Consider the following 23,364-nt stretch of genomic DNA (forward strand, 5'->3'; position numbering starts at 1 on the left):
AGGGATGGTCTAGATCGGGGGGGGGCAATAATTTTCACAGGGGGGCCACTCCACAAATTTGGTGAGTCGTCACGGGCCACACATTTCTACTATATTAATGGAGGGGATGCGGGGTCTGGGAGGGAGTTTGGGTGCAGGAGGGGGCTCCAGGCTGGGGCAGGGGGTTGGAGTGAAGGAGAGGGGATGCAGGGTCTGGCAGGGAGTTTGGGTGCAGGAGGGAGCTCCAGGCTGCGGCAGGGGGTTGGAGTGAAGGAGAGGGGATGCAGGGTCTGGCAGGGAGTTTGGGTGCAGGAGGGAGCTCCTGGCTGGGGCAGAGTGTTGAGGTGCAGGAGAGGGTGATGGGTGAGGGCTCTGGGAGGGAGTTTGGTGCAGGACGGGGCTCTGGGCTGGGGCAGGGGATTGGAGTGCAGGAGGGGGAGCGGGGTCTGGGAGGCAGTTTGAGTGCAGGAGAGGGCTCTGACCTGGGTCAGGGAGTTTGGGTGCAGGAGGGAGCTCCAGGCTGCGGCAGGGGGTTGGGGTGCAGGAGAGGGGATGCAGGGTTTGGCAGGGAGTTTGGGTGCAGGAGGGAGCTCCTGGCTGGGGCAGAGTGTTGAGGTGCAGGAGAGGGTGACGGGTGAGGGCTCTGGGAGGGAGTTTGGTGCAGGACGGGGCTCTGGGCTGGGGCAGGGGATTGGAGTGCAGGAGGGGGAGCGGGGTCTGGGAGGCAGTTTGAGTGCAGGAGAGGGTTCTGACCTGGGTCAGGGAGTTGGGGTGCAGGAGGGGGTGTGAGGTGCATGATCTGGCCAGAAGGTGCTTACCACAGGTGGCTCCCGGCTGGCGGTGCATCAGGGCTCAGGCAGGCTACCTGCATGCTGTGGCCCCACGTCACTCCTGGAAGTGGCCGACTGCTGGCACCGTGGCACGTCTCTGCACGCCCCTTGGGAGGAGGGGGCAGCAGGTCTCCGTGCACTGCCCGCACTCTTAAACACCACCCCCCACAGCTCCCATTGGCCTGAGCGCCCCACTGGACTTTTAGCAGCCCAGAGATTGCAAGGGGGCAGCCAAAGAGCCTGGTGGGGCAGACAGAAATGTTAGATGGGCTGTATCTGGCCCGCAGGCCGTATTTTCCCCACCCCTGGTCTATGTAGTACTTAGTCCTGCCATGCGTGCCGGGGACGGGACTAGATGACCTCTTGAGGTCCCTTCCAGTCCTATGATTCTGTGTTTCTATTTGCCTGCTGTTTGATGCCCAGTACAGCTGGCGTGCCCAGCCCAGCCCAGCCCAGCCCAGCCGTAGTTTGGCCAGTGCCAGGAAAGCCACCCACTACGTGGCTCTGGGTGCTGCCCTGTTTGCAGTGGGGCACTGCTGGAGCACAGAGGATGGAGGGGAGACTGGAGGTGCAGTGATTAAATACAGGCAGAAAGTCTTACTGCTCAGTGACACAGGCCCTGTCTTTTCAGGGCACCCGTGGGAAAGAACCAAGAACACTGGCAGAAGGCGCCTGCCGTGATGAAGTATTGGAGCCCTCCAGAGTGGAGACTTAGCAGGAAGCCAGAGAGCAGCCAGAGGCCAGCTAGCAGAGGATGTGAGGATGGGCGCTGAGGGACACGGGCGCTGTTGGGCCAATGCCATGGGGCAATTCTGGACTGTATGATGAGAGAAGACGACCTGGTTAGGGGGTGATTGTCCATAGGCTAAGAGGAAAGAGGCAGCTCCATGCCCTCACTCCTACTGAAAGCCAGTGAGCGTTTAATTCCACTGTGTGCCTTTTAAAACCCCTCCTTAAACAGAAGGGACCCTCCATCGCTGGGGATGAGGCTGCTGCTCTAGGCTGCTGGTTGAAAGACGGGCCCAGTGGAAGGCTTTAAAAGGCATTTGTTTAGGTTCTCCAAAGAGCTGGGCGGAGCCACCTGCTGTGCTTTGGTTATGCCCTGAAACGTGCAGGGACGACAAGGTCATGCATTACTCAGACCTCTCAGAGACATACTATTAAGCTGAGCTAAATAAAGCCCTGAGTGAATCAGCGCCAGTGGGTGGAGTGACATGACAAAGACTGGTTTGAGGGGTGCCTCCCTCTCTAGCCAGGGGCTGCGATCCGCAGGAGAGATTGAGTATGTGAAACCCAGGCTGGTTCAACGTGCTACTGAGCGTATGAATGGCTGAGGATCTGCAGGGATCCCAGGGACTGCGAGGAGGAAACACATCCATATCTGCCATCAACACCTTGTGCTCTTGTGGGTGGGGATTTCCTTGCTCTGTGTATTGCCAATCAGCCTTGTTCAAAGATTATTCCCACCCTTTAGGGCTCTGGTCCCCTAATGGCTGGGGACTCCACCCAGTCTTAAAGATGGCCCTGAATCACCCCTAGAGCTTGGGTCCTGAGCTGAACTTTGCAGCAGAAGCGGCCTTGCAGCTAGCTGCCGTTTCCATGTGCCACAAGAGTGGAATCAGAGCGAGCCTGTGTCCTTGGCATAAGCTACCTCTGCTGCTTGCTGCAGCCATGCTGGTGGTGGGGAATCGGAGACAAAGCAGGATGCTTAGGTGCTGCCGGCTCTCCCCCCTCTCAGCTCTGGGGACACACTATGGTCCCAACAGCCTTTTGGATGAACTGGGTCAAATCCATCGCTGGGGTACTTCTTGAGTCAGTGGCGTTTCACTAGTGTCAAATGTGACTCTGTTCCTTTGTGTGTGTAATTGTAACAGCCGCTCTGTCGGCCCCCGGAGCCTCTGTCCCAACCGGAACCCTCTCTGTCATCTGTGATTAAGATGCTCAGCTCCTCATCTGCATGGCCTTGGGTACCTGTCAGTCACTTGAGGCCTGGTCAGGGCCACGGAGTCTTCCTAAAGGGGGGGAGGGGCATGAAGCCCCTTCCCCTCTGTGGCCCCACCCCTGCCCTTCCTCTTCTCCCCAAGGCCTCAGAGGGAAGAGGAGGGGCAGGGAGCCAGGCAAAAAGAGGATGGGCCAGGCCCCCTGGTCCCTTATGTTCCAGCACCCCTACAAAGGTATTTACACTCCTAACTCCCCTTGACTTCACTGGCAGTTGGGAGCCTAAATACCTTGGAAGATCTGAGAAAGACAAGGTAGGGGAGGTGATATCTTTTATTGGATCAACTTCTGCTGGTGGGAGGCACAAGCTTCCAAGCTACACAGAACTGAGGTGCACCAAAGCTTGTCCCTTCCATCCACAGATGTTCGTCCAATAAAACAAATTACCTCACCTCCCTTGTCTCTCTCCTGTCCTGGAACCAACACAGCTACCAGAACACTGCAAACCACAATGTGAAGGCCTGGGCCTAAGTCCCCATCTCTTTGCTCTTTCTCCTCACAGCACAGAGCCCCCGACTTGCCTCCCAGGATGGGCACTTGAGTACTAACAATCCCAGCTGACGTCTTGCTGCATTTACTCCAGACATTTTATTTCAGCCAGAAAGAGGAGAAACCGGCACAAGCCAAGAAATAAAGCAAAGCACCTATCTGAGTCGGATCTGGGCCAAGACTGCACCAACCCTTGCTACAGTCAGCTACTGATGGTCAGATTTCAATTTGGGATTTTAAGGCTAAAAGTAGCCATTCGATCATCTAGTCTGGCTGGCTGCCTTGAGCCCAATAACTTGTGTCTCGCTAACGCATCCTCTAGAGAGGCGGCCAGGTTGGATTTAAAGACTTGAAGAGATAAGACAAGAACTAGGGGTCACCAAATGAAATTAATAGGCAGCTGGTTTAAAACAAATAAAAGGAAGTTCTTCTTCACACAGTGCACAGTCAACCTGTGGAACTCCTTACTGAGGAGGTTGTGAAGGCTAGGACTATAACAGCGTTTAAAAGAGAACTGGAAAAATTCATGGTGGTTAAGTCCATAAATGGCTATTAGCCAGGATGGGTAAGGAATGGTGTCCCTAGCCTCTGCTTGTCAGAGGATGGAGATGGATAGCAGGAGAGAGATCACTTGATCATTGCCTGTTAGCTTCACTCCCTCTGGGGCACCTGGCATTGGCCACTGTTGGTAGACAGATACTGGGCTAGATGGACCTTTGGTTTGACCTGGTATGGCCGTTCTTATGTTCTTATGGAGAATCCACCACTGCTCTTGGGAGCTTGTTCCAATGGCCAACCGCCCACGCTTGTTAAAAATCTTTGCCTTGTTTCTCATTTGGATTTCTCTGGCTTTAACTCTGAGCTGTTGGTTCTGGTTCTGCTTTTCGGCACTAGATTCAAAAGCACTTTGGTGCTTGGGATTTTCTTCCCATAAAGGTACTCAGACATCTCAAGCAAGTCCCCCCTTGATCTTCCTTTTGCGCTACACGGCTTGAGCTCTTTAAGTCTCTCATCGTCCAGAATGTCTTCCAACCCTCGAATCATTTTTGTGACTTTTCTCTATTGAGCTGGTGCTGGGCCAGGATCATACCAGCCACATCAGAGGCTGTGTCTGCGCCTCTCCCTCTCTGCTCCCTCTCTCCTCCAGTTCATAGCAGGATGCTAAGGAAAGAGGTGGGCTCCAAGCCTGGGTCTCTTCCTCTGCCCAGGAAGAGACCAGCACTTAGTGAGGCACAGCTCTTTGTTGGTTCCACAGACACCCCCAGCCTCGCCGTACAACATTACTTCATGAGGGCACACGTCCAGGTGTAACACCAACAGACCCTGGTTGTCGGCAGGTGGGCTTGAACCTGAGACCTCTGGAGTTTAGTGCATGAGCCTCTACTGCATGAGCTAAAAGCCAACTGGCTCTTACCTAAGGCTGCAGAGCACACGCTTTAATCTCTAAGTGGTCTCGATGCCACTAGATGGGACAGAGCACCACAGCCAGAAGGTGTGTGGGTTACACCGGCATCTTGGGATTTGTTCCTTCTTTCCCCAGCCCCTGGGGACACATCTGCTCTAGGTACGTTCATTCTCCACTCATGGAAGCTCTTAGTGGAGAAAGGGAGCAGAAGCTTTTTACTGCTGTCTTGTGAGATGATAGAGGACTATGGGAGTGTTTCCCAGTGTGGATACACCTCTAGGGTACTACTACTCCCCCTTCTTCCACCAGCAAAGGCTGTGATGCTCTGAGGCTGCACAGCCACCCTCCTCTCCACCAACGAAGAGCAAGCTCGTCACGTCCATCACCTGCTCAGCCACACAGCGAGGCAGCCCCTTTCTCTCCAGGAACACCAGGTTTGAGGTACTCCCTAGCTTGTGCAGCCAGCACCTCCCTCCCCATGAGAATTATACGCTGGAGGCTGGGCAGCCAACACCTCCCAGCCAGCCCCAACCTGTCACCGGACACCCACAGGGTACAACTCTCCTTCCCAACCCCTCCCATGAGCAACTGCAGAGCAGCTTCTTCTTTAGTACGTGAGGCTGAGGATTGCAAAAGCCACGTGGAATCAGGCATGGATGGAAGGAACGGCAGGTGGCCCTTGCTCCCTGCACCACTTCCCTGGCTGGAGACAGATGGCATCACCCGCCAGGTCTGTGCCAGCGCATGCGGAAGATGCTGGCGTGTCTGCCAGTGAGGAAGGGTGCGTGCAGGACAGGGGGTGGAGAAGGGAGGAGCAGCTGGACAATGCCGACCCCTTTGTTGTGGTACCCCACACCCAATCCGGGAACGCTGACGCCAGTGGGGGGCAGCAGGCCACCAGGACACAAGTGTGAGATGGTGGCACAGCACTCAGGTCGGGGCTTGATCCTGCAGTCCCGAAGCAGACACAGCTCTTAGCGGAGTCCTGGGGAACACTGCCTAAGGACTGCAGGATGGGGCCTTGGCTGTGTGGTATGCCACGGTCTCAGAGGGTGGCCATCTCCCCCTCCCAGCCTGTGGGTGGCACGAAGTCAGCACAGCCCAAGTGACAGTTCTGCACACTAACGTCCTTTCAACGCGTTTATTTGGATGCGGAAGCCAGTGTTCCTGCTGCGTATGAGACAGGAGGCTCAGAGGGATGCTACCTGCATGGCAAACAGGAGCCCGTCAAAGGAGAGCCTGTTTGCAGAGCCTGACGGTTCCCGGCACGTGGACGGAGAGGAGGCACTGTGCAGCTGGGAGCGGGCTGGGCTTCCTTTCTCTCTCTCACTTCTTGGGCTTGTTCGCCGGTTCCCTCACCAGGTTTAGCAGCTTGTCCAGCTTCGTGATCTCCACCTCAGGGCCCTTCTGAATCTCTTGGCCTTTCTTTTCCTAGAGAGAAAACAGCAAGTCCCAGCAGAAAAGACCCCACCAACTCACCCGGGACAGTGTGCCTGGCCACCAGGGCCAGGGAGGGAGCAGGGCCTCTTGGCCTTGCTGAGCCAGGAAGTTGATCCCAGAGAATGTGACAGTGGGAAGTCTATTGAGGCTGATTGGGGGGCAGCCCCCCTCCAACATCCCCCACATCAAGCCCAAACAGCCAGGCTTTGGATGGGTGGGGCCCTGCAGGGCTAAGGTGGGTGCTGAATCAGGCTGTGCAGTAGGGTTATCGTACCCTCATCACTGCTTAGCTAGTGCATGAGCAGTAAGTCCACTGGCCCCAACCTGCCTCCACAGGGGCCCTGTCACCAAATCCATCTCCCTGGTTGCCCACGGTGAGCCTGGGTGCTGCTGGGCTCCACGCACATGGGCGACAAATGCTGTCTGCACAGCACAGCTCCCTGGGGCTCTCCATCCGGTGCGGCCAGCAGACAGAACCAGGCAATGGTCAGCTATTCCTATGGCACATTCCAACCCAACGGCTCCAAGCCACCTTCCAAAGCTACACCTGGGGACTCGCTTCCCCAGCTGGGCTGTGCAGCTCACCCGAGCACCGCATGACAGTTTAGGGAAGGAAGTACAAAAAATAGCGTCTCAAACTGGAAATAGGTGGGGGACAGGTGGGGGAAGAGGGCGTTGTTCAACAGAGCGTGGGCACCCAGACTGGGATCTGGTCCTGGCACCACGGCTAACATTTTGCAGCCACACAGACCCCTTGTATCCTTCGCCCGTTCCTGCCTATGTGCCTCCTGCCACACTACACTAGTGTAGGTAAGAAATACCTTCCCAATCCCCTTCCTCATTGAAAACCCTCCGGCATGATGCTGCCATGGGGCCGACGAGCCATGAGTGATCACACACACTCACTGCAGATCGTTAGATGGAAACGGCACGTCCCTTGTCAAAATTGAGTGACCAAGTGAGCTTATTGTTAGCCTCTTGTGTTAACCCTCCTCCTCCCCAGTGTATGTATATTGACCTGACTAATGGTGTCAGCTCTAAAATCTGTATTTGAATCTCTGCAAGGCAGAGTTTGTGTATGCGGAACGTGCCAGGCAAACTTCTGGATGTTAAAAATGATTAATAACAATTCTCTTGCATGAGGCACCATGGAATATTTCCCTGTTGGGATGTCAGCTCATCAGAAAGACGCTACGTCCCCCACACAGCGCCCCTGAGCCCCACGCCGCCGCGGTGTTGTCCGTGGCTCATGCACCAAAGCAACTTCCTGTGATTGGGATTTCCTTGCGGCTTTCCTTCCAGCTACCAACCAATACCCCCGAACATGGCTTAGCATAAGAGATTGACTGGGCTTGCAGCATGCGGGGGCTGGAGCTGCACAACAGAACTTGGCTCTACGTTGGGGCTAGCCACTTTGGACCGCCTAGCTCAGCAGTGATGGTTTGTTTTGAGCCAGCTCACTGCTGGCCCAGCAGGAATAAACAATACCCAGGCGCTTTCGCCCATGCACAGTTCCGAGGACAGTGGTGGTAGCATGTGCTCTGCCTAATGGAGCCTAAGAAAAGAAGGCGCCACCCGTACCAAGTGCTGGAGCTGTCACAATCTTCTTGATTCTAGACACAGCGGCAATTAGGAAGGAGAAGGAGCCAGCTGCCAGCTCTCCTCTCCTGTTAAAAATAAAATGCTCAGACAGGGCCATTTGCCAGTTCAAAGAAAGGCAACGTCAGTGGGGAGAAAAGGGAGCACTTACATTTTAAAAAGGGCTCTATTTGCCTGCACGTCATACACTGATGAGGGCCTGGCTGATCCAGGAAAACGACACGTGATGAGCCTAGTGCAGTCCTCTTCCATAATCCTCCCACCCAATTGGACGTCACAGATTCCAGCTGACTCACAGAGCGAATTTACTCGATGGCATGGATTACACACTGTCAGGAGTAATTCCCTGGAACAGCAACTTAACGGGCGCCTGGGAGGTAATTTTAGCAAATGAGCAGATGCCTCTATCACTTCCCCGGTTTTGACAAAAAGATAAACATTGGGAGAGGGAGGGTGGCAGAGGAGGAGAGACGGCTCAGCGCTAAATGCCAAACTCCATTATCTCTTTTTGTGTGTGAAGAATAAATAAATTCCCCAGAGTGCAGATTTTGTTTGTATTGATGGGATTTTCTGTAGTTACTGCTAGATTAGACTCCAAAGACTCCTGTGTGCTGCCTCAGGATTAAGTGTCAGTGGTGATATGTACTGAACGGAGAACAAACCACACACAGAGTGCAGGGAAAATACCATCACAGCCTCCCATCCAGGTTGCTCACGTTATTTACATTGGTGTGGTCAGATGCAGTATGGCTAAGGCATGGTCTATACTGGGGTAGGCAACCTATGGCACATGTGCCGAAGACGGCACGCGAGCTGATTTTCGGTGGCACTCACACTGCTGGGTCCTGGCCACTGGTCTGGGGAGGGCTCTGCATTTTAATTTAATTTTAAATGTAGCTTCTTATACATTTTAAAAACGTTATTTACTTTACATATAACAATAGTTTAGTTATATATTATAGACTTATAGAAAGAGGCCTTCTAAAAACACTAAAATGTATTACTGGCATGCGAAACCTTAAATTACAGTGAATAAATGAAGACCCGGCACAGCACTTCTGAAAGGTTGCCGACCCCTGGTCTATACCATTAGGAGACATTGAGATGTTTCCGTCTCAGCAGCCAGCCATCTCCTAACACGATGCAGATAACCATCTCGTTCTCGTTGGAGACAGAGAACACCTTTGCCCAGGTAGCTCACTGTGCAGAAGTAAGCAACTGCGTGACCAGCAGCTGGCTCAAACTCAGCACGAGTTGTAGGGCTGAGACAAAGAGGTTGCAGAATCCAGGATGGCTCTGTTTTTTGGTGACATCCATGCACTGATGGTCAGAGTCGCACTGGTCTCTGAGCTACACCTGGCTACCCACGCTACTGCAGTAGCCAGAAATACCTTTTTCCACCTGCAGCTGCCAAGATCCCTGCCCCCTCTTTCCCACCCATAAAGATCACACCCTTATTACTGCAAATCTGGAGTAACGTTGTGCCCTCTACTTAGGGCTAATGGTGGCAGACAGAGAAAATGCAGCCGGTCAAGAACAACCCGGTCAAGCACAACTGTCGGTGTGAAAGCTGTACATCATTCCCCACACCGGCTCCCCATTCCATGTCAGATACAGTTCATGGTCCTGGGTCCTCATCTTCAAAGCTCTTAGTAAGCTAAGGCCCAATTACATGTTAGGCCATCTCACTCTCTCCATCGGCCTCAGAACACTCATCACACAGGAACAATGCAGCTGCTGGTACCCAGAACAAAGCTTGATGGAGCTGAGGACAAGCTCAGCTTGGGGAAGAGAACCCAGCTATCGAACTGTACAAGGTCTTGGTCCTAGGTCATATGCATGCCACCCAGTACCCTGTTCCAAGGCTCTGGCTGACCACCTGCATCAGGTGACCAAGGATGACGTGACAGCTCAGAGGCAGCATTTCCTGTAAGAGGGAGCCCACCCAGTGAGAGACACGAAGTCAGGGCCAGGTGGAAGGTTGGATAGGATACACCAGCAGGGAATAGGGGTGCAAACCTCAACTGAGAAAAGCCAGGCAGCAGGTCCTTGGTTTCAGGAAGGAACTATAGAGTGTGTGAAAATTCAGGTTGAGTTGACACTGTAGTGTTTGTAAAATACACAAAGCCTAAGAGACGGAAACTGAAATTCCGCTTCCAGGACATGCTGGCTGATGCACCAGCCCACAGGTCACATGAACCATTAGCCTCAGGAGATCCATTAGACCGCAAGGTAAGAGGCATCTGCTTGCACCTGCTGTAGCTCAGTAAAGGTGACAGCCGTATCCACAAAATTCCAGGCCTGATCACCACTGTGTTACTGCAGTTGTATGTTCCATAACCCCAACCCCACTGATTCCAACAGCGATAGACCAAGATGGAGATGAGGGACTGCAGTGGTGAATCAGGCCCTGCGACTACAGTCCCCACTCTGAAGATGGAACAGTGAACCCAGGCCTAGGTAGGCCCACAGTGAAGGTTACCATCGCCGGTACCGGGTGCCTAGACATTACCACAATTGGTGGAAGTTAGCTTATGATGGGAGCAGCCATAATGAGTTACCTTTGCCAAGGAGGGCTTGATGGCCTGTTTATTAACTGCAGCAAGTCCCAGCTCCAAGAATGATTCTATAGCAAACGTCGGCAAAGTACCAGGGCCTTCCCTCCCTCTGGCTCCCATGACTGCCTCCGGGGTGTTAGCTAGTGGCAGTGGGGGGAGGGGCGCATGACCAGGGAATGCATTCATGGAAAAGTCAGAGCTCATCTGCCATAGTGTCCACCAGCTGTTCCCCAAACGTGGGGGTAGGACACGAAGACCACTCCTGCCCTGCTGTTCTGAGGTCTTTCAATAGGGAAGGATTCTTTCCTTCCTTCTCCAGAAAAACTGCCTAGGGAATAGCACACGGCACTTCGTTAATAGCAGTACGGGGCCTATGACACATAGCTGAACTAATCTGATTCTGTCTAGATGGCAGTGGCATGCATGCACATGCCCACAGTTTAATCAGCTCAGCAGTGCTGGATGTGAGAGCCGCAGGAAGGGACCTCATCCTCTGGGGCAAACTGAGAAAGGAAATTAACCTTTCCTAGCAACAGCAGACGAGCTCCAAGCTGGCAATGTAGTTGTTTCTCCTTTGTGCTCAGAGGCGATAAGTGAATGTGCTGCTGAAGCTGTGCTGAGGCTGAGGTTCATCTTTCACAGCCTGAAGTCTGAGACTAGCACGGGACGAAACTGTGATGCATTCTGAGACTCACAGCAAAGATCCCCGCTCCGTGCTGTCCTACCTCTTCATCATGCAAGGGCCCAGGCTGCTGCTGCTCAGTCAGCATGGCCGGGCCCCGGGCCAACACCTTCATCACTCCAAAATGCAAACAGAGGGGAACTGATGACTGGTCATTACAGCTCTCTGCAGCCACCAGAGCAAACCCAAAAGTGAGCACCTCAGGGGGTTACTCAGCATGAGAGAAGTGACAGCTTTCCAGTAACACTGAAAGAATGAAACTGTCCAACGGGTCTTTTTCGAGGGGGGCAAGTCAGAGCATCCCATTATTTGTCCTTCCAAATCTGCTCCTCTGTGAACAGCACAAACAACTGGCAGATCAGGGGGCAGTGTCACAGGTCTTCCGAGCTGAGGTTTACAAATGGCAGCTGTTCATTCTGTAACGTGGAACAGCCAATTCCGGGGGAGATAAGGGCCAGCTGGCTGGGCAGCATGGCTAAGGGGCGAAGGGAAGCTGATGTCAGGAGAGCACATTCAGGGGAGCGGGGATAAGGAGCAGAACAGATCCAACAGGGCCATGAAATGAAGAGCAAAAGGAGACAGTGCATTCAGCTTCCTTCCAATGGACACAGCACTCGATGCACTAAAACCGGGTAAAAATACCTGTAACCCACATACCTCTGTCCCATCTAGTGGCACCAAGACCACTTAGAGAGAGATTAATGAGTCTGCTCTACAGCCATATGGCTTTTAGCTCATGCCGTAGAGAGCCATGCACTAAGCTCCAGAGGCCCTAGGTTCGATCCCACCCATCAAAAACGGGGGGGTGTCAGCGTTACGTAGCCAGCTGGGGAAAGGCTCCTTGGCCAGGAGAAATGCAGCATGGACAACGGTCAGGTTTTCTGTCTGGGGAGGCTGGGGGCAGCACAGACCTCCTGAACGGTGCTAATCAGAAATGCGGCTAGCAACAGGGGCAGAGTGGGAGACCCGGGCTTCTGCAGCCTCCGGAATCGGGCCTGAACGGAGCGATTGAGCACAGCCGCCAGGCATAGGGGCAAAGGACGAGCCTCGCTGATGTCAGCCACACAATAACGGCTTGGGAGAAGTGCCCTGCTTGTGTCTGAATACCTGGTCTATTTAGTGCACTGTGGTTACTGTGAAGGTGAGAGACTGGGTCTGGGCTTTCCAGAGACCGTTAAGAAATTGCACACACAAATGCAGTAACTGCACACAACTGCAGCTCTGCAATTGACAGACATTGTCTCACACATGCCAAGACCTCTAGCAACTGCACATTTCACCTACATGTCTCACGGCAGGTTTCGATTTGTAGCAGTGTCTTTAGTCAAAAACGTCCCCTTCTCTCACTGACTTGCAACCTGGATGCTATCCTCCCACCAGAAATGGCTGCATTTCAGTGATGAGGTGATTGCTCTACACATTCAGGATCAGATCCCTGGCTGCAGCTGAGGAGCACACAGTGCTATGGGGGAGGGGTGTGCCAAGGTGGTGCAAAGCTCACCTCTGTTCTCCCTATCCTGCTGCCACTGTGGGAAGTATAAGTTAGAGCAGCCCTCAGACTGCTCTCATAGACTCATAGACTCTAGGACTGGAAGGGACCTCGAGAGGTCATCGAGTCCAGTCCCCTGCCCTCATGGCAGGACCAAATACTGTCTAGACCATCCCTAATAGACATTTATCTAACCTACTCTTAAATATCTCCAGAGATGGAGATTCCACAACTTCCCTAGGCAATCTACTCCAGTGTTTAACTACCCTGACAGTTAGGAACTTTTTCCTAATGTCCAACCTAAATCTCCCATGCTGCAGTTTAAGCCCATTGCTTCTTGTTCTATCATTGGAGGCTAAGGTGAAAAAGTTTTCTCCCTCCTCCTGATGACACCCTTTTAGATACCTGAAAACTGCTATCATGTCCCCTCTCAGTCTTCTCTTTTCCAAACTAAACAAACCCAATTCCTTCAGCCTTCCTTCATAGGTCATGTTCTCAAGACCTTTAATCATTCTTGTTGCTCTTCTCTGGACCCTCTCCAATTTCTCCACATCTTTCTTGAAATGCGGTGCCCAGAACTGGACACAATACTCCAGTTGAGGCCTAACCAGCGCAGAGTAAAGCGGAAGAATGACTTCTCGTGTCTTGTTTACAACACACCTGTTAATGCATCCCAGAATCACGTTTGCTTTTTTTGCAACAGTATCACACTGTTGACTCATATTAAGCTTGTGGTCTACTATGACCCCTAGATCTCTTTCTGCCATACTCCTTCCTAGACAGTCTCTTCCCATTCTGTACGTGTGAAACTGATTGTTCCTTCCTAAGTGGAGCACTTTGCATTTATCTTTATTGAACTTCATCCTGTTTACCTCAGACCATTTCTCCAATTTGTCCAGATCATTTTGAATTTTGACCCTTTCCTCCAAAGCAGTTGCAATCCCTCCCAGTTTGGTATCATCCGCAAACTTAATAAGCGTACTTTCTATGCCAACATCTAAATCGTTGATGAAGATATTGAACAGAGCCGGTCCCAAAACAGACCCCTGCGGAACCCCACTTGTTATACCTTTCCAGCAGGATTGGGAGCCATTAATAACTACTCTCTGAGTACAGTTATCCAGCCAGTTATGCACCCACCTTATAGTAGCCCCATCTAAATTGTACTTTCCTAGTTTATCTATAAGAATATCATGCGAGACCGTATCAAATGCCTTACTAAAGTCTAGGTATATCACATCCACCGCTTCTCCCTTATCCACAAGGCTTGTTATCCTATCAAAGAACGCTATCAGATTAGTTTGACACGATTTGTTCTTTACAAATCCATGCTGGCTATTCCCTATCACCTTACCACCTTCTAAGTGTTTGCAGATGATTGCTTTAATTACCTGCTCCATTATCTTCCCTGGCACAGAAGTTAAACTAACTGGTCTGTAGTTTCCTGGGTTGTTTTTATTTCCCTTTTTATAGATGGGCACTATATTTGCCCCCTTCCAGTCTTCTGGAATCTCCCCCGTCTCCCATGATTTCCCAAAGATAATAGCTAGAGGCTCAGATACCTCCTCTATTAACTCCTTGAGTATTCTAGGATGCATTTCATCAGGCCCTGGTGACTTGCAGGCATCTAACTTTTCTAAGTGATTTTTTACTTGCTCTTTTTTTATTTTATCTTCTAAACCTACTCTCTTCCCGTAAGCATTCACTATATTAGACATTCCTTCAGACTTCTCAGTGAAGACAGAAAAAAAGAAGTCATTAAGCATCTCTGCCATTTCCAAGTTTCCTGTTACTGTTTCCCCCTCCTCACAGAGCAGTGGGCCTACCCTGTCCTTGGTCTTCTTCTTGCTTCTAATTTATGCTGCCTACTAACAGCCCCAAGGGGCTGAAACCACAGCTCAGGATTGGAGTACTGTAGAGGCATTCAACCACACCCCCTTCCTCTGGCCACACCTCCCGCAGGAGCTGAAAATGATAATTGGAGCCTCTACGCTAACTCTCCTTTCCAAGAAGATCTCCCTTGCACTGGGGTGATTACCCCCAGGGCCAACTACACCAGCTCTCCAGTAGTACAAAGGGGTTGCACTGGAAAGTGCAAAATGCTTTGGGGTCCTTTGGGCAAACTGGTGCTATGTCAGTGTGAGACGACGGCTCTGCCCTGATGAAACAAATGAGTGTCAGGCAGAACAAATTAAAACAACCCGAACAGGCGCTGAGGAGGAGAGTTTGTTAAAAGCAACACTCAATCTCGGGGAAGGAATGCTTGGCTTGTGAAATTCGTGGTGTTCTAGCTTAACCTGATAACAGATGGAGCTGGGTCTGAGCTGAATGGGAATGAATTGAATTTTCTTCACTCCAAGGAAGGACGTCTTACTTCTGCAGAATTCCTTCAAGCTGGCCTAGTTCCCAAGCCTGTGCATGGTATCACGCTCCCCGAGCCCACCCAAGAGCCAAATGGGCATTTCCCCTAGTTACTATGGGGCATATCTTTAAAAGTCTATCAGAGTTAGGCACCTAAATACCTTTACAGATCTGGCCCTATTTCCATTGCACACAAGCGCTGAGTCTCTGATATGCACTGTAGGAATGCACATCTCAAAGTGGGAAGGTGTCCTATGCCCTATTGACACACAGAGGGAGCAGATTCTAAAGTCTCCCCATAAATGACATTCACCCCTGTGCTATGCTGTGTGGGCCAATGCACCACTGCAATACTTTGTCCAGGTCTGGTGCAATTTCAGAAAGGATAGTGGAAATTTGCAGAGAAGACCCACAAAAGCTTTTTCAGGGCTGGAGAAAATGCCTTCCAGTGAGAGACCAAAAAAACTCAATCTGTTTAGCTTATCAGAAAGAAGATTGAGAGGTGCCTTGATTACAATGCGTATGTATCTTCACGAGGAGAAAATGTCAGGCCATAAACGGCTCTTCAGTCTTGTAAAGAAAGGAATAACAAGAACCAGTGGCAGGACGCTGAAGCCAGACAAGGTCAAACAGGAAATAAAGCACAATTTTTTAACAGCGAAGGTGACTATTGGAGCACACTCCTAAGAGAAGTGGAGGAGTCTCTATCTCTTGAAGTCTTCAAATCCAACTGGATGCGATTCTAGAAGATGCGTTCATCAAAAACAAATAATTGGACTCAAAAATGTTCATTGAGGCTTCATGAATCACTAGTGGCTGCAGTGCAGTAGAAGGGCAGTCCTTGTGTTTGAAAATGTCCTTTCCCACTTTTCCTTCTACACACTAAGATTCTAGGGTATTTTCACTGTATTATTGATTTAATTTAGGACCCAATCCTGCATGATGCCATTACTGAGAGACTTCTCTAGAAATTCAGGGCACTCAGCACCTGGCAGATTTGGGCCCAAAGACTATAAGCTCGAGGGAGGGACCTTGGCCCAGATCCTCAAAAGTATTTAGGTGCCTAAGTACCTTTGAGGATCTGGCTCCTTGTTTGTATCCACTTGTAAAGTGAACTAGGGGCATTTTAAAATCAGCAGGTCTGGATAACTTGCATCCAAGAGTTTAAAAGAGCTGGCTAAGAGCTTGCTGGCCTGTTAATGTTGATTTTCAATAAGTCTTGGAACACTGGGGAAGTTCTAGAAGAAAGCTAATGTTGTGCCAATATTTAAAAAAAGGGAAAACAGGGTGACCCAGGTAATTACAGACACATCAGTCTGACACTAATTCCAGGCAAGATAATGGAGCAGTTGATAATTAAAGGAGGATAATGTAATTCATGTCAATCAACATGTGTTTATGGAAAATAGATCCTGTGAAATTAACTTGATATCTTTTTTTTTAAATGAGATTACAAGTTTGTCTGAAAAAGGTAATAGTGTTGATGTAACAGACTTGGACTTTTGTAAGGCATTGAACTTGGTACCACATGACATTTTGATTAAAACATTAAAAAGATATAACATTAACATGGCACACTTTAAATGAATTAAAAGCTGGTTAACTGAAAGGTCTCAATATATAATTATAAATGGGGAATCATCATCAAATGGGTGTTTCTAGCAGAGTCCTACAGGGATCAGTTCTTGGCCCTATGCTATTTAACATTTTTATTAATGACCTGGAAGAAAACCTAAAATCACCACTGATAAAGTTTGCAGATGACACAAGAACTGGGGGAACTGGTAAATAATGAAGAGGGCAGGTCACTGAAAGAACGATCTGGATCGCTTGCTAAATGTGCTTTTTAATACATGTTGTGGAAAAATTCACCCACGCATCACTTTTAGTTCAGAGACCCAAGCCTGAGGCCCATTTATTGATAACACACCAACGCATTGGTGGTAGCAGCATTGGAACGGCTTCCCCGATGTTAAGCATGCAGCAGCTTTTAAAGCTTAAAACTGCAAACAAATTACACACAGTTAGGTAATGAGTATCCATATTAGGAATTAAGTTACACACACTTAGGTAATAGCAATCTTATTAGGAATTAGAGAGGTAGGGTCTCTTGGTACTTTCCATCATTCTTTCACAATCTCCACCCAGTATGAGTGCAATTTGAGTTATGGTCTTTTTCGGTACTTTCCACCGTGGTTATACCCTTGCCTTTTGTGGGTATTGTCTTACACAATTGTACTTTACAGGGCACAACCACACAATCGGAGGGGATGGGGGGAACATCTAGAATTCATTTCAGATAATTGCTTCACACAAGCAGTTATTGTATTTCATAAGCAGTATACATATTTTGCAAATTGTTCTTGTTTCGAGGGCTTTCCACCACCCCAACCTTTGACCGCCGCTGTTAGGGAGCACAATTCTTAGCTTAGCTCAGGTTTTGGGCCTGCTAGCTGCAGGGAGGCCTAGACCAAGTAAGTAAAAGGCTAGATTATCAGGGCTACCTTAATTTTCCACCACATATGACTACATGCAAATGTATACATCTAGGAACAAAGCATGTAGGTCATGGAGACTCTATCCTGGGAAGCAGTGACTCTGGAAAAGATTTGGGGGTCATAGTGGATAATCAGCTGAACATGAGCTCCCAGTGTGATGCAGTGGCCAAAAGGGCTAATGTGATACTGGGATGCATCAACAGAGGAATCTTGAGTAGGAGCAGAGAGGTTATTTTACCTTTGTAGACGGCACTGGGGTGACCGCTGCTGGAATCCTGGGTCCAGTTCTGGTGCCCACAATTCAAGAGGGATGTTGATGAATTGGAGATGGGTCAGAGAAGTGCCGTGAGAATGACGAAAAGATTAGAAAACCTGCCTAAGGACTGTTCTACATTAAAAGCTGTAAGTCAACCTAAATTACGCTACTTCAGTTATGTACGTTACATAACTTAGGTCGACTTACCGCGGTGTCTACACTGTGTCGCTCTCCCACAAATTCCCTTATTCTTCCCAGGAAGCTGGAGTACAGATGTCAATGGGAGACTGCTCTTCCATCGACTTAGTGGGTCTGTCGCAGCAGTGCTGATTTAGCCGTAAGTGTAGACAAGCCCTTAGAGTGATAGAGTCAAGAAGTACAGTCTATTCAGTTTAAGAGAGAGACATGTAAGGGGTGATGATTACAGTCTAGAAGTACCTACATGGGGAACAAATATTTAATCACGGGCTCTTCAATCTCGCAGAGAAAAGTATAATACGGTCCAATGGCTGGATGTTGAAGCTAGACAAATCCAGACTGGAAATAAGGGGTATATTTTTAATGGAAAGAGTAATTAACCATTGGAACAACCTACCAAGAGTCGTGGTAGATTCTCCATCACTGGCCATTTTAAAATCAAGATTGGACATTTTTCTAAAAGCTCTGCTCTAGGGATTATTTGGGGAACGTTCTATGGCCTGTGTTATATGCAGGTCAGATTAGATTATCATAGTGGTCCCTTCTGGCCTTGGAGTCTATGAATCTAGAGGTAACATTTTCAGTAGCGCCTAAGTGACTAGGAAATTCAATCCCTTGAAAGCTGTGGTGGGGCAGCTGCCCCACACAGGCAGAATGGTTAAAGCAGCCTTGGGGAGGCTGTGAAGAACTAAGCCAATTAGAAGAGGGCTTACTGAGCCAGTCAATAGGGAGAAGGCTTAGTGAAGCAGCCAATGAGGGCCAGGATGGCCCATATAAGAAGGGCTGCTGAGCAGAACAGGAGTTGTCTCTCCCTGGAGTCCAAGAGAAGAGGACTGGCTGCCCTGTAGGAGGGTTGAGAGAGACAGCACCACAGGCAGAGCAGTACTGGGTAGGGTCAGGGGAGCAAGAGGGAGCTCCAGCCTGATGGCTGCCAGACTGAGGCCCTGAGACAAGAGTGCAGAAGGTGCTAGGGCTGCGGGGAAGTGGCCCAGGGAAACAGACGGTGGAGTAGGAGATGGGGTAGTACGTGGCTGCTGGCTATAGGGTCCCTGGGCTGGAACCTGGAGTATTGGGCGGGCCCAGGTTCCCACCCTTTGTCCTCCCACCCTGCCACCAAGGGGAGTGGCCAGTGCATGGACTGCAGTTTGCTACTGAGGCGAGTGGCTGGACTGAGGACTGTCGGGTCCCCCAGAAGTGGAGAGAGAACCGAGTGGGGCTTTGTCCAGAAGAGGACACTGTGGTCTGGGGAGCAATGTGAGTCCTACAGGTGGAGGTGAGGGTGATAATGGGCGAGACACCACTAGACAAGGGTGCTCTGGTGAAACGAGAGCTAATTCCCAGGACGGCCAGCAGGAGGTGCTACTGTGGTGACTCGAACCCCATCACAAAAGCCAAGGGGGACTTTGTCTCCCTAAGTCATGTAGCTACTTTTGAAAATGTAGCTCTACATAAATAATACATTTCTTCACTTCCACAATTCAAGTCTTGTGTGTTTAGGTAACACAAACACTCCTATCTCCAGTTTATAGAACAGGATTTCTTGAAATATCCGGAAGAATTCATCTCAGTGCAGGTCGTGGCTCAGATGCTGTCAGATCTGATGCAATTCAAATGCTGTGCATTTTTTCTTTAATTAGATTCTTCTATTCCTTCCCCAATGGAGCTATGCTGTTTATGAGCAGTTTAGTCATGTAAAAAAAATAATAATTAAGTGCTGCTTAGATCCTGCGCATATTTGGTCCGAGGATCAACCACAAAGAAAATAGCAAATGTGGGTAAGCCACAGCAGAGCAATCTCACAGATCTAATCCTCACTGGGCCAGCAAGGGTGCTTTCTCATTTCAGCGGCAGAATGAAGCAGAATGTGCTAGTCTACATGGGCAGAGGTGAACGGCACCAGCTGTTACTTTCCGGACAAGTGCTCTTGTAGTACATGCTGGCTGGATGTGAATCATTTTAACAAGAAAATAGGGAGTGGAGTGGAACCACCATTAAATATGCAACTACTCTGGTCACAAAGCACCATCATTAGAGGAGTGAAGTTCTGGAACAGCCTTCCAAGGGCAGTAGTGGGGGCAAAAGACATATCTGGCTTTAAGACTAGGCTTGATAAGTTTATGGAAGGGATGGTATGATGGGTTAGCTTAATTTTGGCAATTGATCTTTGATTATCAGCAGGTAAGTATGCCCAGTGGTCTGTGATGGGATGTTAGATGGGATGGGATCTGAGTTACTGCAGAGAATTCTTTCCTGGGTGCTGGCTGGTGAGTCTTGCCCACATGCTCAGGGTTTAGCTGATCGCCATATTTGGGGTCGGGAAGGAATTTTCCTCCAGGGCAGATTGGCAGAGGCCCTGGAGGTTTTTTGCCTTCCTCTGCAGCATGGAGCATGGGTCACTTGCTGGTGGATTCTCTGCAGCTTGAGGTCTTCAAACCACAATTTGAAGACTTCAATAACTCGGACATAGGTTAGGGGTTTGTTATAGAAGTGGATGGGTAGAGTTCTGTGGCCTGCTTTGTGCAAGAGGTCAGACTAGATGATCATATTGGTCCCTTCTGACCCTAAAGTCTATGAGTCTTATCACTTTAACACTGTATAAAATGGTTCTCACTTCCATTAGCAGCCTCCTTCTAGCAGACTATGTCCTTAAAGTGAACCATAATAGGCCTTCCCTGGCAGAGAATTTGCCTATTTAGCATTATCCAGTGTCATCATGTGCTAATGCAATGGCATAATACTACTGTTAAGTTCATCCCCAGGTAGCTTTCCAGTGACCCAAACCCAGGGCACTGGCATACGAGTGGTGAGCTGGAGAGCTGAGCACATCAATAGCCCCAGAAGTTATGCAGAGAAGTAACAAAAAGGGAACTAATAGAGAAATCAAATGGAGAAGGGAAAGGAAAACCCCACAGAAGTGCATTCAAAGCAGAGGAACAGACAGGAATAAAATGGCATGAGATGCTGCATACTGTCAGAGGGGAGAAGCCACCATGAGGCCTGCTCCAATATGCAGGAGCGAAAGGCCGTACCTGCCGCCAAGCCCAAGCAGCTCTGCTGCACGGAAGCAGCTCCAGCTTTTGGTGATTTCTGGTTTTGGGACCCTACCTTGAGATGCCGTGCACCTGATTTTCAGAGAGGTTTAGCACTCACTGCTCCCACTGACTTCAATTGCTCAGCACCTCTGAAAATCAGGCCCTGGGTGTCTCAAGTTGGGCACGAATTTAGAGGCCACATGGGCCCAAGTTCTGTTCAGAGGTTCGCAGTGAGTTTGGGTGCAGGACAGCATCCTTCCTCCACGCTACACTCACTAGTACGGTCCAAGGGCTACAGGCCCTCTGGCTGCCCCCAGCCTCCTTTAGGCTGAGAGAGTTGTTTGGCCAATGGATCTAAATACACACGCTGCAGGTGGAGCTCGCATGCACAGCTCGCATGCACACTGCAGGTGGAGATCTGCATGCACAGCTCGATGATGAGCAGGGCATGCAGATCTGTCCCTGTTCAGTGCAGTGCCTGCTGCAGAATGGCTATGCATGGGATAGTGTGTGTGGGTGGGTATGGAGAGGGACAGGACATGGACCCTGCTCAGGAAATGTGAAATTTCAAATTCAAGGTCCTCTTTGGCTGGTCCCTGATCTGCCATGATCATTTCAGAGAAGCAGCTGCTTTGCAGCAGGCCAGCTGAAGAGTCAATGCACCTCTGGTAACTGTGAAGTTTAACAAACCGGCTCCTGAGCTGCTGGGATTACTCAGCCTGGGATTACAGCAGACTGCTGTGGAGGCTTGCTGTGTCCTTGGGCAGCTCAGGAAAACTCAGCAAAATGAGTCGCGAATGGACTTTGTTAAAGCTTTGATGCAGCTGGCTGAGAGCCACTTTGCCTGCACCTTGAATCCCGGCCTTGTGGCAATCTGCTGCATCAGTGGATCATCCTGAAATGTGTTCTCCTCATGACTGATTCACTAGAGGGGTCTCATGTGAAGTGCAAGAAGAAATAATCTATAACAGGCAGAAGAAGCTTAATACCCTTTTACTCTCTTGCTTTGACAAATGTCAATTCTCCTCTAATTGAGATCTGCTTGTCGACGGGGTCTGCAGGCATAGGAGGGATTAGATTTGAGGTGTAAACATGGTTCCTTTCTCCCTATGGCAAAGCAAAGGGAGAGGTGTCTGAGAAGGATGCTTACAATGGAATTGGCATGTTACCCAATCCAAGAGTGAACTCAGAAGATTTGCCTGCCCAAATCCTTGTTCCAGTGAAGTCAATGGGAGTTCTGCCGTGGAATGGACTGGCTGCTCTCCTTTCAAATATTTTCAGTCACAGTGCAGAGGATTATTCATGTGTGTGTGCATGCCCTCGTGTATGCACTCATGTGTGCATACGTGCGTATACCTCCCCTTCCCAAGACTGATGTAGTAGTGAAGAACAAAGTGCTCAGAATGAATCTGGAAGCAGCCAGGCTGGAAGAAGCCTTCGTACAGGAGATGGCTCAGAAGCACAGGCAGAAAAGCGGAGCTGCATGAATACAAAGGTCATCACGTTCATTTAATCTACGGATGAACAAGCCTTTTGAAGCTTTTCTCCAAAAGATGAAGCATATGATAGAAAGTCATGGGTTATGTGATTACTGGATTCTAGTTATGTACGTGAGAGTCTCTCTGTCTCTCTTGCATACATAGTCCTTTTCATAAGTGTTGAGAATTCAGAGCTTTTGCCACAATAGACAAATAAGTCAATCTGCGAATGAAAGACGTCCCTGTTTGAAACATGAAGTTTGAAAACACTTGACATTTGAAAGAATCAAATTACAAGATTTTTCCAGTGCTTCCTCCAGATGTGAGTTAAGCTCTGGAGAGATGTAGGGACAATTTTTATTTATTGATGGAATTAATTTCTTTGCTTTTGCCTTGTCCCATCAATAAGGGTCAGCAGCACTTGTTCTTCAGCTCCAAGCACTCTTGTCAAGTTCATCTTCCAAGCTGACACCAACCTTCTTCATGCCTGCCTTCAGCATCTCAAACCACCTTCTTCCAGGTCTTCCTTGGGGTCTTTGTCACGTGACTACTAACTCTTGTACCTTCTTGCCAACATATCCCACAACTCATCATCTCACATGACCCAGCCACCTCAGTCAATACTCCCTCAGCTTTTCCATGATGCAGACTGCCTGTCATTTCACTGTGTAGCCTATCAGCTCTCATCTTACCCAGCGTCCACCTGAGCTTTTGGCAGTGCAAAGTAGTTGTTCTCTCTTCCTCTGGCCAGCACTCTGACTCCGACACCATCGTTGGCCTAATTATGATCTTCTACACTTTGCTCTTCAGTTTATGTAGCACATTCCTGCTGCAGAGAATTCCCATCAACTGCCTCCATCTACATAAAGTGCTGTTCATGCAGTTGGGTGGAATCAATTATAACCATCTAAGCAGCTTTGCTTTGCGGCAAGTGTATTCATTTGATTGAAGAACATCGCTTGGGCACTACTAGGTTAGGATGTAACTGGAAAAACAGCAATGTTTATTGCCCAAGACACAGTCAAGGCATTTCTATAAGCAACAACATTGAAGACTTGATCCAGACTCTTAC

At 49.6% G+C, this 23,364-nt stretch overlaps 1 protein-coding gene across 1 annotated transcript in view; it reads right to left on the reverse strand.

The window, feature by feature from the left end:
- Positions 1 to 5,812: 5,812 nt before the first annotated feature.
- The window catches only part of DNAI1 (dynein axonemal intermediate chain 1), a 313,811-nt gene continuing 296,259 nt past the window's right edge, over positions 5,813 to 23,364 (reverse strand). The window contains exon 20 of the mRNA XM_050943574.1: positions 5,813 to 6,132. Coding sequence (XP_050799531.1) covers positions 6,028 to 6,132 — 105 coding nt within the window. The 3' untranslated portion in view covers positions 5,813 to 6,027. The remainder of the gene's footprint in view (positions 6,133 to 23,364) is intronic.

This window comes from Gopherus flavomarginatus, chromosome 3, assembly GCF_025201925.1.
Source record: "Gopherus flavomarginatus isolate rGopFla2 chromosome 3, rGopFla2.mat.asm, whole genome shotgun sequence".
Lineage (NCBI taxonomy): Eukaryota > Metazoa > Chordata > Testudines > Testudinidae > Gopherus > Gopherus flavomarginatus.